The sequence below is a fragment of the Cervus elaphus genome, chromosome 12 (assembly GCF_910594005.1).
Source record: "Cervus elaphus chromosome 12, mCerEla1.1, whole genome shotgun sequence".
Lineage (NCBI taxonomy): Eukaryota > Metazoa > Chordata > Mammalia > Artiodactyla > Cervidae > Cervus > Cervus elaphus.
Window position 1 is genome coordinate 62,865,178 of NC_057826.1, and position 13,751 is coordinate 62,878,928.

General features: G+C 41.8%; 1 protein-coding gene across 1 annotated transcript in view; it reads right to left on the reverse strand.

Annotated features, from left to right (window-relative positions):
* Window positions 1–6,538, reverse strand: part of STARD9 (StAR related lipid transfer domain containing 9) — a 117,936-nt gene extending 111,398 nt beyond the window's left edge. The window contains 2 exon segments of the mRNA XM_043919124.1: window positions 1,360–1,429; window positions 6,388–6,538. Coding sequence (XP_043775059.1) covers window positions 1,360–1,429; window positions 6,388–6,434 — 117 coding nt within the window. The 5' untranslated portion in view covers window positions 6,435–6,538.
* Between the last annotated feature and the right edge of the window lie 7,213 nt (window positions 6,539–13,751).

Here is a 13,751-nt window from a genome sequence, read left to right on the forward strand (position 1 = left end):
GAGAGCATGTTGGACAGAAGAGCTGGGCCAAATCCAACTGCTCCGTGTAGAAGAGGGCAGAGCCAAAGCTTGGAATTGTACCAACCTCCAGGTACTGGGGAGAGTGGCATTATTCACAGAAATGCCTATCTTATTACTTAATATTTAGATTCTGGACAGGGAAAAATAATCCCTTGAACTGGGTACTAAAACCCACAGTAGAATGAGGCTGACAGGATGATAAAGAGATTCTGAGTGGATAACTGGACTCAGAAAAGAGGATAGCTGGCCAGCAAGGTGAGCAGGGGGCAGATTAGAGTGTGATCTTGGCCAGGATTTATTCTTAAGAACCAAAAATATAAGCTCTCAGAATAAAGCAGCTGAAGTGATTAGGCAACAGAGATATAAATAAGAGACAGGAGATAATGAAAGGTCTTTTGTCCCTGGGGAGCTCCTGTTTAAAGTCTGACAGGTTTCTCTCTCAGCAGAGAGCTATTGACAAAAGGAAATGGATCACATCATGGGAGGAACACAAGAGTGGATGTGGCTGGGGGGACTGGGGTCCAGAAAACCCTCCTCCCGCAAGTCAGCTTCCTCAGCTGTCAGGAATGTCAAGTACCACCTGCAAGCTGACCACAGCGGCATTCACATGGCTGGCTTCCCTGTCCTCCACTCCTCAAGGCTCAGAAAGAAAGAATCCCTTCTACTTCCCCTGGCCTGGGAAAAGGAAGAATGGGATGGAGGAAATAAGCCAAAGGAAGTAGTAAGGGTGGGGAAGGAAGTTGCCAGTGTCTATCCAGTTGTGACTCAAATCAGTCAGATCTATGGAAGAATATTTACAGCAAGACTTGGGCTAGTGCCCAACTCTCTTCTGGGATCTAAAGTCTTTACTTGGCGTCACTATGGCTAAAAATGAGTTCTGTATTAGCAGATGCATGCTAAAACCCCTGCTAATGCTTCTTGATGAAGTGATATCCAATAAGAGGATTGAGCCAAAGTCTAATAGGAGGTCAGGTGAGTTAAACATGTGCACAAATTGTCCCCCAACATGATTTAAGCTGGCCATGTATTTACTTTCAAAATCTCTACTATTAAAAAAAGAAAAAAAAATATCTACTACTGACCAGTTTCCAAAATAGCTGTACCCCATCTGGTAGAACTTGGGTTGCAGTAACTACATCCCTGGAACTTCTTCCCTGTTATATTTTTATATTTGCTTTGTGGTTGGTCAAAGTTCTTCCCACAATTCCCCTTATATGCCCTTTCCTCTTCCACTCCCCCTCTCTAAATGTATTTACATACACACCTTCACCCCAGAAGTCACTGTAATTAATACTAGCTCTTCAGGGGAAAGAAAAAGGAAAACAATTTCAGGCTTACCTTTAAATTCCTGATTTTTGCCACTTTGCCATTAACTTCCACAATAATTTTTCCCCCTTCTTTGATCTCCCTAGAAGCAAGACACAAACCCAGATGAGAGGAAATGTTGTTTTTTAAAATTAATCAGAAAAAGAGCAGCTGAGACCAGCACTATTGGGACAAAATGTTTCCCTACTGCTGTCTCCACAACCGGTGTGTCTGAAGCAGTCCCTGAGCTGGCATGCTTCTCTGGATTGTTAGAATTCGGCTTGGGAACAGTGAAGAGTCACTGTTATTGGGTACCCTCTATGTGCTAAGCATTGTATTAAGTACAGTATACACTATACTTCATTCTATGCTATCCTCTTAACACACCCTCCTGACATAGCTTCCTAACAGATCTTTTTTTTTTTTATAAATGGAAAACTAAGGCTGAGAAAAATTATGTAACTTGTCCAAGGTCACACGGCTAGCAGTGGCAGAGCCAGAATTTAAACCGAGATCTGTCTAACCACAAAGCCATATGGCTCAGAAATCAGGCTTGGGAAACCCTGAGAGTATCCGCAGCACACAGCATGGCATCATTTCTCATTTTCTCTCATATTTTGAGCACAAAAAATAATGAAAAAGGTTTCAGAGTCCTTTCTGTTGAGACCTGAGAACATATTTCCTAAATTCTTTACTTATATTATCTTCTTAAGTCAGAATAACAGCCAAGATCCTTAAGGATCTTCCTAAATTGTAGTCATGTAGTAACACTTCTAACAACTAAACAACCCCTAAATTCACTTCAAGGGCTTAATCCAAGTGATTCATATACCTGAAGCCCAAAATGAATGGAATACACTCCATTCTAGATATGAAATCTTTTTTCACAACATAAAGAGCTTTAGCTAAGATGCTTAAGGCCAGGGACTTCCTGGTGGTCCAGAGGTTAGGCATCTGCCTTCCAATGCAAGGAGATGTGGGTTCAATCCCTGGTCTGGGAAGATTCCACATGCTGTGGGGAAACTACTGAGTCCATGTGCCTCGCTTAAGATCTGACACAGTCAAATAAATAAATAAATATTTTAAAATAAAGTGCTCAAGGCCAGAATATTAACAGATGGGAGTTAACTCACTGGCACTTTCTACTACAGTGAAAACTATCAATTAAATTATTCCTGGCCTGGGACCTGAAAGTTGAGAAAATATGTTCAGTGTCCTTTTTATCCTCCCTCTGGGGTCCCAGGATGTGGCCTGGAGGACTTGGGGAGAGGGGATGGCAAGGGATACACAGTGAGACAGGGGTCTTTAGATTTAAGATTGTTTTTGTAAACTAGTCAGTGTATTTGGAATAAAGTCCTGGAAAAAAAATTTCCTTCTCCCAGGTGGATGGCATTCCTGTTACTTAAATTTCCTCAAGGCTCTGATGCTCTTTCTTTCACATTTCATACTAGACAGAACTTAAGGCAGTAGGGATATACTTTGTCCCCCAGGATTATAAAACTGCATCCCCTGCCCCTAGCTCTCCTAAAGAAAATCTTTCAGTTTTGGTATTAAGATCATTTTTTTTTCCCTTCTGCATTTAAAAGTAGGTTTTACTCTCCCTTTACCCACTATAAAATACACAGGCTATAGTAAAATTGAGCAACAAAGAAAGTAAGGGGAAAAACTTTTGCAAATCTATTTAATCTAATTTTTTTAAGTGAGCCCTTTCTTAAGGATTCACCTAGGACTCTAGCATAAAGCAGCCAAAATAAAAAAGGGTCTTGAACTTGACCTCTTGACAAAAGGATATGACACTATAGTTGGTGAGATGCCACCCCTTCCCTGCCTGGCCCATTGCCATTGGTAACCTAGTGGTTCCAAAATATTCTAAAACAAAATGAAGACAAAGTTGAGCAGGAGAAAGAAAGAACACCAACCTCAACAGGGCAGTTGACTGCACAGAGTTCAAAGAAGTCTGCTGTGGCTACCACCATTTAGCCTCTGGGGCCTGAATTCTACTAATAGGCATTCATTCCTTAGGGTTAAAGGTTTTGCACAGGAATAAATCCTCAGTTACAAGTTGACTCCTAGGACAGTTTCTCAAAGTGTGGTCCACAGGCTTCACTCATCAGAATTATAGGAGGTGGTGGAGCTAGTTAATTTGAATTCCTCTTAACAAGTTGTATTATAACAAGCTCCCCAGGTTAACTGTATGTATCCTATAATTTGAAAATCACTGTCTTAGAAAATAGCCAAGCCATTTCCACTTGTTATCTACTCATTTATAAAATTTACAAAGACAGCTAAGAACAAGGAGGAATAAAAATAGCTGTTAAAAATTATATAGCTAGCATTTTATCAGACACTTAAAAGCAGCCAGGCTCTAAGTATTTTTAATGTATCCTTTCATTTAATCTTCACAAAAACCATTGAAGTAGTTATACTACTTCACAGATTTTTTTTTTTATTTCACAGATTTAAAAAGAAGAGCACATAAAGGGAATATAGTTCATGATAATTACCTTTTTGCAAGGGCAGTGGAAAGTGTTCCAGAGCCTACAGTATTGGCCAATATGTTCTGTCAATGATGAATGATTTGGGACAAACAAGCGGCAGCATCTTACAATAAGACACAGATTTTCTGATTATGGGAAACAACTGTGTGGTAAAAAGGAGCACACTAATACCATTTTCCATATTATCATTTTACTGATGGTCTGTACTAGTCCTACTAAGCAAACAGGCATTTGAGAAAGAAGTGCAATTTTTCTGTAATCTCAGGAAGGAGCAGCTTAGTCTGGTGAACGGAATCTTGGCTCTATCTACTTTTACATCTTTAACAAGATCATTTTCTCATCTGGAAAAATAAAAAGTGGAAGCTTGAGCTCCAAGATTTATTTCCAAGTAACACATAAGATCCAATGACTTTGTTAACTGAATCTGTGCTGATCACTTTTTTGAAGGCTGAGACAAATCACATAATCAGTAAATAGCCTATATTGAGATGAGCCTCAGTGAAGGTGGTGGAAGTTAACAAACCCTGGAATACAGTGTGGTGAGAAGAGGGGAATAGTTTGGACTTCTTAGCTGGGGTCATGCTGGGTTTATTCATCCCGGCTCCTGAATCTTCAGCAGGTTATAATCCTCTCATATCTGGGTAACTGCAGTCTTGCCCTTCTACCCCTTGCTGCTCAAGGCTCTTAACCTGAGCTAAAAGTTAATAAGCTTTTCAGACTTCCCTAGTGGTTAGTGGTTGAGAACCTGCCTGCCAATGGAGGCGATGCAGGTTCGATTCCTGGTTCGGGAAGATTCAACAAGCCTGTGCACCACAACTACTGCACCTGCGCTCTAGAGCCCATGCTCCAAAACATAACAAACCACCTCAATGAGAAACCCGCTGGCCACAACTAGAGAAAGCCCACTCACATTAGTGAAGACCCAGGACAGCCAAAATAATAATAAATAAGATTAAAAAGTTAACAAGCTTTTGTGCCCTTCTTTTCCCTTCACTTTTGTTTGACATGTTATTCTCTACTGTGGCTGCCAAACTCTTGTCAACTCTTCATTGTAGCATGTGGGATCTAGTTCCAGACCAGGGATCGAAATCAAACCCCCTGCGTTAGGAATGCAGGATCTTAGCCAATGGACCACCAGTGAAGTTTCCATTGTACCACTTCTGTCTTTTCCTACTTTTTTGTCCCTTTCCCTTATCACACTGCTCTCATTATTCTGTCAGCTGTGAGGCTTTTCAAGCCAATCACCTCCAGTCAGGACAAACATAGACCCTGCTGTGCTGTGGTGCTGTGCTTAGTCACTCAGTGAACTCTGTCCAACTCTTTGTGTCCCCATGGACCAGAGCCCACCAGTTTCCTCTATCCACGGGATCCTCAAGGCAAGAATACTGGAGTGAGTTGCCATGCCCTCCTCAAGAGGATCTTCCCAACCCAAGGATCGAACCCCAGTCTCCCACATTGCAGGCAGATTCTTTACCATATGAGCCACCAAGGAAGCCCTGCTCCTGCTAGAACCGAATTTTGTTCTGAGAGACAATGTCTTTTTCTGACTGCTCTGTCCAATTTTCAAGCCATCTTGTGTCCTGGAAATTTTTTAAACCTCCCAAATAGTTCCAATATGTGCCTTCAGGTCCCAAACCACATTCTGCCAGGTTTATCTCCTACCACTCACCTCCCTCCACACAGCCTCTCCTCAAAAGCCCTAAACTTTTCTGTTTCCTAAGAGCCTAAGGCCTTTGCTCTGTATTCTCACAGAATGCTCTCTACACCTTCTCCTCCACCTGTCAGCAAACCAACAACTCTTTCAAAAGCGTTTGGGTTCAAACACCAAGCCTTCTGTGAAGCCTTTCCTGACTTTCCAAACATGTGAGTGGAAAAATCAGTAAGAAGGGAAAGAAATTATGGACCCTGGATACCTTAACAGCTGAGGAGTGTAGGATCAGATTCCCACATGAAAAAATGGGAACTGGCTACACTGAGGGAAGGGCTTAGAATGGCTTCCCCCGACTTCACACTTCTGAAGTCGCCCACAGAACGAAACCACGATCTCTCTGAGCTTCAATTTCCCTCTTATGCCTTACAACCTGCTTTCCTCCACTTCTTCACAGAGAAACCCATGTGCACGCAGAAACTCACGATTCTCCCTCAGTCCTTACAGGTACTCCAGAGCCATCAGGAAGAGACAGTAGACCGCCGACCCCTCTTCCCACATAGAGATACTTCCCAGCCCTTCTCAGCGTATCCAGAAAGGCTCAACCTGTGCATCAAAACTTGAGCCGCACGCGGTCCCCCAAAATTCCTGCCGTGACACAGGGACTCCGGGCACACGGACAGGACAGACCACCCTGAGGCTTTCCACTAAGTGCTCCCCGCCAGGGCACTAATCTAAAACCCAACCCAAGCCAGGCCTTGTCCCGGCCAGGCCTTTACGGTTTCCGGATGCTGGCCCCTTGGGCCACTTTGTGTCTGATTTCTCCGCGCCAGACTCACTGAAGGGAGAGGCGGGGACCTCGCCTTCCTTTCAGCTCACTTGACGCCTCAGGCGCCCCCTCCCGCCCAGACTCACCTCTTGCTGAGGGGCCGGACCCTCACCGCCACCCGCACGTGGGCCATCCGTCGGCCACGGCTCAAACCCCGCAGGTCTGCCCAGCTGCAGCATCCCGGGACCCAGCCCCAAGCCAAGCCAAGCCCCAGCCCAGCCCCAACCTAGGTCCAGCCCCGCCTGCCCCACGCGCCTCACAGGACGACCCTGCCCATATGCGGGCCGACGCCTGGCCGGGGTGGTGCCTGCCGAGCCTCGACCAATCCTGAGCTGGGTGGGCGGGAGGATGCCCCGGCGGCCCCGCCTCGCTCCGCCCACGCGCCTCTCGGGACGGCCTCTCCCAAGAGCCGGCCGGAAGCCCAGCCAGGCCTGAGGAGCCTGGACCAATCCTAAGACTCGCGGTCGGGGTGGTGTAGATCCTGGCTGGGTAAGGCTGGCTCCCGCTTGGGAGAAACTAGCTTTTGTTTTCCCAGTGTCCGAAGCACTACAAAGTCGAGTAAATTCGTTAACACCAGACAGTTTACAGAGTCTTCGTTTAGTACGTTTAGTAATGTACTAAATGCTTTATTCTCTGCGTTGGCCTGATCTGTCAATTCTGTGGTTAAATTTTTAGGGGCAGAAATGAAGTGGGGAACACCGATGTTTTTGCTGTTCCCTTCTAGGGGCATTGTCTTTCCTTTAAGAGGCACTGGATTCGGAGTTTAGGGTTCACTGGCGAGCTTCTCTAGATTGTGCTGGAAGCTCAGCGCCACACTAACAGAGTTTGTGACCTTGTAGGGAATACCATCGGACGGAACTGGTTCATTAATTCATCCAAGAAGTAGCTGAGTACCTGCTCAGAGTCAAGTGCTGTTCTAAGGCGCTGAGGATACAGTCCTAACCTTCGTGGAAATTAGAATCCACAGGGAAGGGAAGAGAGAGTAAATACGTGAATATGTGATATCCCGAATGGTGCTAAATGAAACTTTTTGGAAAAAGCTCGGTAAGGAAATTCCGTAATGGTCTCTGTGTGTATGTAGGGAGAAAGGTGCTACTTTATATAGGGTTTCAGAAACCGTATGTGTGTTGGAGGGAGGAGCACTTGCAGGTATTAGTTTATATATTTAACAAGTATTTCCTAAGTAGTCATATATTACGATCAAAGTCATAGCAGTGAAGAAAATAGGCAAACCTCTGACCTCATGCAGCTTGGTGAGAGAAACTAATAATAAGTAAAACAATTTAAGTAAAATGTATATCAGATTAGCTAAGGAGTGAAAATAAAGCAGAAAGGGGTAGGAAGTATAATATGGCCAGGGAAGGCCTTGAGAATGTGACGCTTGGGAAAAATCTGAAGGTTGTAAAAGAAGAGTGATGCTGTTCTGTGGAAGGGCAGTTTCAGACACAGGGAACAGACCCTGAACTTGGTAAAAACCTGGAATGTTAGAGGAACGGTAGGAAAGCCAGTGGGGATAGCATGGAGTGACAGAGGGAGAAAATCATAGAGGTAGCATGAGGCCATGGTAAAGCCTTTGGATTTTAAGTAAAATTATTCTCAATCATAAAAAAGAGTGAAATAATGCCATTTTCTGCAACATGGATGGACCAAGAGATTGTCATACTGAGTGAAGTAAGTCAAACAAAGACAAATAACATATGATATCACTTATATGTGAAATCTAAAAGAATGGTACAGATGAACTTAGTTACAAAACAGAAATAGAGTTCAGTTCAGTTCAGTCGCTCAGTCGTGTCCAACTCTTTGTGACCCCATGAATCGCAGCACGCCAGGCTCAAACTCATGTCCATCGAGTCAGTGATGCCATCCAGCCATCTCATCCTTTGTCGTCCCCTTCTCCTCCTGCCCCCAATCCCTCCCAGCATCAGGGTCTTTTCCAATGAGTCAACTCTTGGCATGAGGTGGCCAGAGAATTGGAGTTTCAGCTTCAGCATCAGTCCTTCCAATGAACACCCAGGACTGATCTCCTTAAGGATGGACTGGTTGGATCTCCTTGCAGTCCAAGGGACTCTCAAGAGTCTTCTCCAACACCACAGTTCAAAAGCATCAATTCTTCTGTGCTCAGCTTTCTTCACAGTCCACCTCTCACATCCATACATGACCACTGGAAAAACCATAGCCTTGACTAGATGGACCTTTGTTGGCAAAGTAATGTCTCTGCTTTTTAATATGCTATCTAGGTTGGTCATAACTTTCCTTCCAAGGAGTAAACGTCTTTTAATTTCATGACTGCAGTCACCATCTGCAGTGATTTTGGAGCCCCCCAAAAATGAAGTCTGACACTGTTTCCACTGTTTCCCCATCTATTTGCTATAAAGTGATGGGACCAGATGCCATGATCTTAGTTTTCTGAATGTTGAGCTTTAAGCCAACTTTTTTACTCTCCTCTTTCACTTTCATCAACAGGCTTTTTAGTTCCTCTTCACTTTCTGCCATGAGGGTGGTGTCATCTGCATATCTGAGGTGATTGATATTTCTCCCCGCAACCTTGATTCCAGCTTGTGCTTCCTCCAGCCCAGCATTTCTCATGATGTGCTCTGCATATAAGTTAAATAAGCAGGGTGACAATATACAGCCTTGATGTATTCCTTTTCCTATTTGGAACAAATCTGTTGGTCCATGTCCAGTTCTAACTGTTGCTTCCTGACCTGCATATAGGTTTCTCAAGAGGCAGGTCAGGTGGTCTGGTATGCCCATCTCTTTCAGAATTTTCCACAGTTTCTTGTGATCCACACAGTCAAAGGCTTTGGCATAGTCAATAAAGCAGAAATAGATGTTTTTCTGGAACTCTCTTGCTTTTTTGATGATCCAGCAGATGTTGGCAATTTGATCTCTGGTTCCTCTGCCTTTTCTAAAATCAGCTTGAACATCTGGAAGTTCATGGGTTCATGTATTGCTGAAGCCTGGCTTGGAGAATTTTGAGCATTACTTTACTAGCATGTGAGATGAGTGCAATTGTGCAGTAGTTTGAACATTCTTTGGGATTGCCTTTCTTCGGGATTGGAATGGAAGCAGCCATAGGTATACATATATCCCCTCCCTATTGAAACTCCCTCCAATCTCCTTCCTTATCCCACCCCTCAAGGTTGATACAGAGCCCCTGTTTGAGTTTCCTGAGCCATACAGCAAATTCCTGTTGGCTCTCTGTTTTACATATGGTAATGTAAGTTTCCATGTTACTCTTTCCATACATCTCACCCTCTTCTCCCCTCTCCCCATGTCCATATGTCTATTTTCTGTTTCTCCACTGTTGCCCTGTAAGTAAATTCTTTAGTACCATTTTTCTAGATTCTGTATACATGCATTAGAATATGGGATTTATCTTTGTCTTTCTGACTCACTTCACTCTGTATCATAGGTTCTAGGTTCATCCATCTCATTAGCACTGACTCAACTGTGTTCCTTTTTATGGCTTAGTAATATTCCATTGTGTATATGCACCACAACTTTATCCATTCATTTCTCAATGGACATCTAGGTTGCTTCCATATACTAGCTATTGTAAATAGTGCTGCAGTGAACAATGGGATACACGTGTCTCTTTCAATTCTGGTTTCCTCAGGATATGTGACTAGGAGTGGGATTGCTGGGATATATGGTGGTTTTATTCCTAGTTTTTTAAGGAATCTCCATACCATCTTCCATAGTGGCTGTATCAATTTACATTCCCACCAGCAGTACAAGAGCATTCCCTTTTCTCCACACCCTCTCCAGCATTTATTGTTTGTAGACATTTTGATGATGCCCATTCTGACTGGTGTGAGGTGATATCTCATTGTAGTTTTGATTTGCATTTCTCTAATAATGAGCAATGTTGATCATCTTTTCATGTGTTTGTTAACCATATGTATGTCTTCTTTGGAGAAATGTCTGTTTAGGTCTTTTCCCCACTTTTTGATTGGTTTGTTTGTTTTTCTGGCATTGAGTTGTATGAGCTGCTTGTATATTTTGGAAATTAATCCTTTGTCAATTATTTCATTTGTTGTTATTTTGTCTCATTCTGAGGGTTGTCTTTTCACCTTGCTTATAGTCTCCTTTGCTGTGCAAAAGCTTTTAAGTTTAATCAGGTCCCACTTGTTTACTTTTGTTTTTATTTCCATTACTCTAGGAGGTGAGTCATAGAGGATCTTGCTTTAATTTATGTCATTGAGTGTTCTGCCTCTGTTTTCCTTTAAGAGTTTTATAGTTTCTGGTCTTACATTTACATTTTTAATCTATTTTGAGTTTATCTTCGTGTATGGTGTTAGGAAGTGTTCTAATTTCATTCTTTTACATGTAACTGTCCAGTTTTCCCAGCACCATTTATTGAAGAGGCTCATTGACTTTTGACTCAGCTCCAATAGCCTCTGCTGCTGCTGCTGCTAAGTCACTTCAGTCGTGTCCGACTCTGTGCGACCCCAGAGACAGCAACCCACCAGGCTCCCCCATCCCTGGGATTCTCCAGGCAAGAACACTGGAGTGGGTTGCCATTTCCTTCTCCAATGCATGAAAGTGAAAAGTGAAAGTTAGGTTGCTCAGTCGTGTCTGACTCTTAGCAACCCCATGGACTGTAGCCTACCAGACTCCTCCATCCATGGGATTTTCCAGGCAAGAGTACTGGAGTAGGGTGCCATTGCCTTCTCCAGTAGCCTCTGCTAGCTTCCTTTATTTCTGACATGACAGGAAGTTTCAGGTGTATCTTGAACATGTTCCAAGTGTGATATAGGCCTTTTCTTCAAGGATTTCTGCTTCCTTTTATGTCTTTATTTTTTAATTAAAAAAATTTAAATTGTAATAATTTAATGAATTTTTAACATATAATTGACATATTAGTTTATGTAAGGCCACGAGATAAGATAAATTTAAGAGGATTGAAACCATATCAGACATCTTTTCTGACCACAATGGTATGAAACTAAAAAGCAATTATAAGAAGAAAACTGGAAAATTCACAAATATGTGATTAAACAACATGCTACTGAATAACAAATGGGTCAGAGAAGAAACCAAAGAAAAAAATGTAAAAAATTTAAGACAAACATAACAAACATAATAAACATAAAAAAACTTATGAAATACAACAAAACAGCTGTAAGAGGGAAGTTCATAGCAAAAAATGCCTACTTAAAGAAATAAGGAATATCTCAAATAACCTACTTTTGCACCTGAAGGAGTAGGAAATTTCATTTCCATGCTTTTTAGTTTATATGTATACTATACATACTATATATACAATATATTTTTTATCCTTCCCCCTTTCTTACATAAGCAGTAACATGCATACTATTCTGACTTTGGTTTTGTTTGTTTGTTTTGGCTTTTTGGCTGCTCTGCATAGCTTAGTTCCCCGAATGGGGACTGAACCCAGGCCACAACGGTGAATGCACTGAGTCTTAACCACTGGGCCTCTGGGGGATTCCTGACTCTGACTTTGTTTTGTACTTTACAGTGTATCCTGTGGACCACTTCCTGTCAGTATATAGAGATATACCTCATTCCTTTCTACATCCTCATGGTGCTCTATGTGGGTGTCCATGGTTTATATTATCATCATCATTCCCTTACTGATAGCAAATCTTATTGTTTCCAGTCTTTTGGTATTAGAAATATTCCTGGTATAAGTAGCCATATACATACATCTTTTCTTATTTTTGCCAGCATGTCTTTGCAGTAGGTTCCTGAAAGTAGAACTACTGAGTCCAAAAGGAAATGCTTATACACGTAACCTAAATATTCCCGTTTTCTTCTGTAGGACTTCCCTGACTCAGAAGGTAAAGAATCTGCCTACGATGCAGGAGGCCCACATTCAACCCCTGGGTCAGGAAGATCCCTCAGAGAAGGGCATGGCAACCCACTACAGTATTCTTGCCTAGAGAATTCCATGGACAGAGGAACCTGGCAGGCTACAGTCCATGGGGTTGCAAAGAGTTGGACACGACAGCGAATAACACTTTTTCTCCTCCGTAGGGACTATATGATTGATTTTTGCATTTCCATCAGCAATACTGAGCATTCCTGTTTTTCCACAGCCTCATCAGCAGAGTATTTCGACAAACTTTCGAATTTATGCCAATTAGATAGGTGAGAAAAAAGCACCTTAAGAAGTTTTAATCTGAATTTCCTTTGTTAGAAATGAAGTTACAGTTTTGAGATTTAACCAAGCTAGATTTCTCCCTCTGGACTTCTTAAAGTGACCTCACTGTGATTTATAAGGTAAAGTTTCAGGGGATCCAGAATGGTTTCCTTAACTAAGTTCCATCATATCCAGTTCATATTTTTGGAACATACTGCCTGAAGGAATAAAAGGAATAGCTTAAAAAGGGAGTTATCAAAATCACCTTTGTTTTGGTTATATCTAATAACAGCAATGACTTTCAATTATTATGTACTAGTGACTGATTGGTTTTTATGCATTATCTCATTTACTCTTCCCAAGAACCCATGAAGTAGGTAGTTATCATCTCATTTCAGAGATGAGGAAAGTGAGACTAAGTAAGTTAGAAAGAATATACAGCTAGTAAATGGTGGGACTTGGATTCAAAACCAGATCTAATTTGCCTTTGCTATTACTCTCCATAATGTAGTAGCTAAAGACAGCTCTGTCTCTAAATCTCTGAATTTGGGGTTGGAGATGGAAAGAATATAAGATGAGCTTGGAGAGAAAAGGCAGCTCAGATTACTGATACACTATTCAGTGATTCCCGCCTATCATCAGGTTTTCTGCAGAAAGCCTTCCATCCAGCAAAGTTTTTCAAGTAAATCTTCATTGACCAGGGTAAATTTTTATGCCCCACAAAAGGTAAGACTCGGAAAAGAAAATGTAAGTTACAGAAAATTTTATTAGTATCTACTGATCAAAAATAAGTATATGTTGCCATCTTGAGGTAAATTAATTTTTGACAAGGAAGCATATTGAGTCTGAGTAGGGTCTTCTTGAAAATGTAATCTCACCACAGCCTTCAGGAAATGAATGACTTTTCCTTTTTACTAGACTTCTACATTAAAGTGATTCAAAGTCTCAAGTAAGATATTTGACTCCTGTTTTGGTACCCTAAATTTGGGTAGTGCAACCTTGGAGGTCTATAGTCTCCTAGGAAAAGTTCATAAATTGCTAATGGGACTCCTGCTCTTACCACATCCTAATGTAAATCTTTTCCTACAAACATTTATGTGGTTTTTCCAAAAGAAGAGAAAATATAACTTGGAAATGGTGAGAAAGGAAAAAAAAAAAAGGCAAAATAAAAAGAACTCTAGAACGTGATCTGCTTATCTTGACTTATACTAATTTCTAAGATAAACTTAATTACTTGAGTAGATTCCCCAAATTGCAGAATAAATCTCGTATAAACTCATATTTTACAGGGATTACCTCAGGAAATTCCATAATACATTGATTAATTTTATTAATATC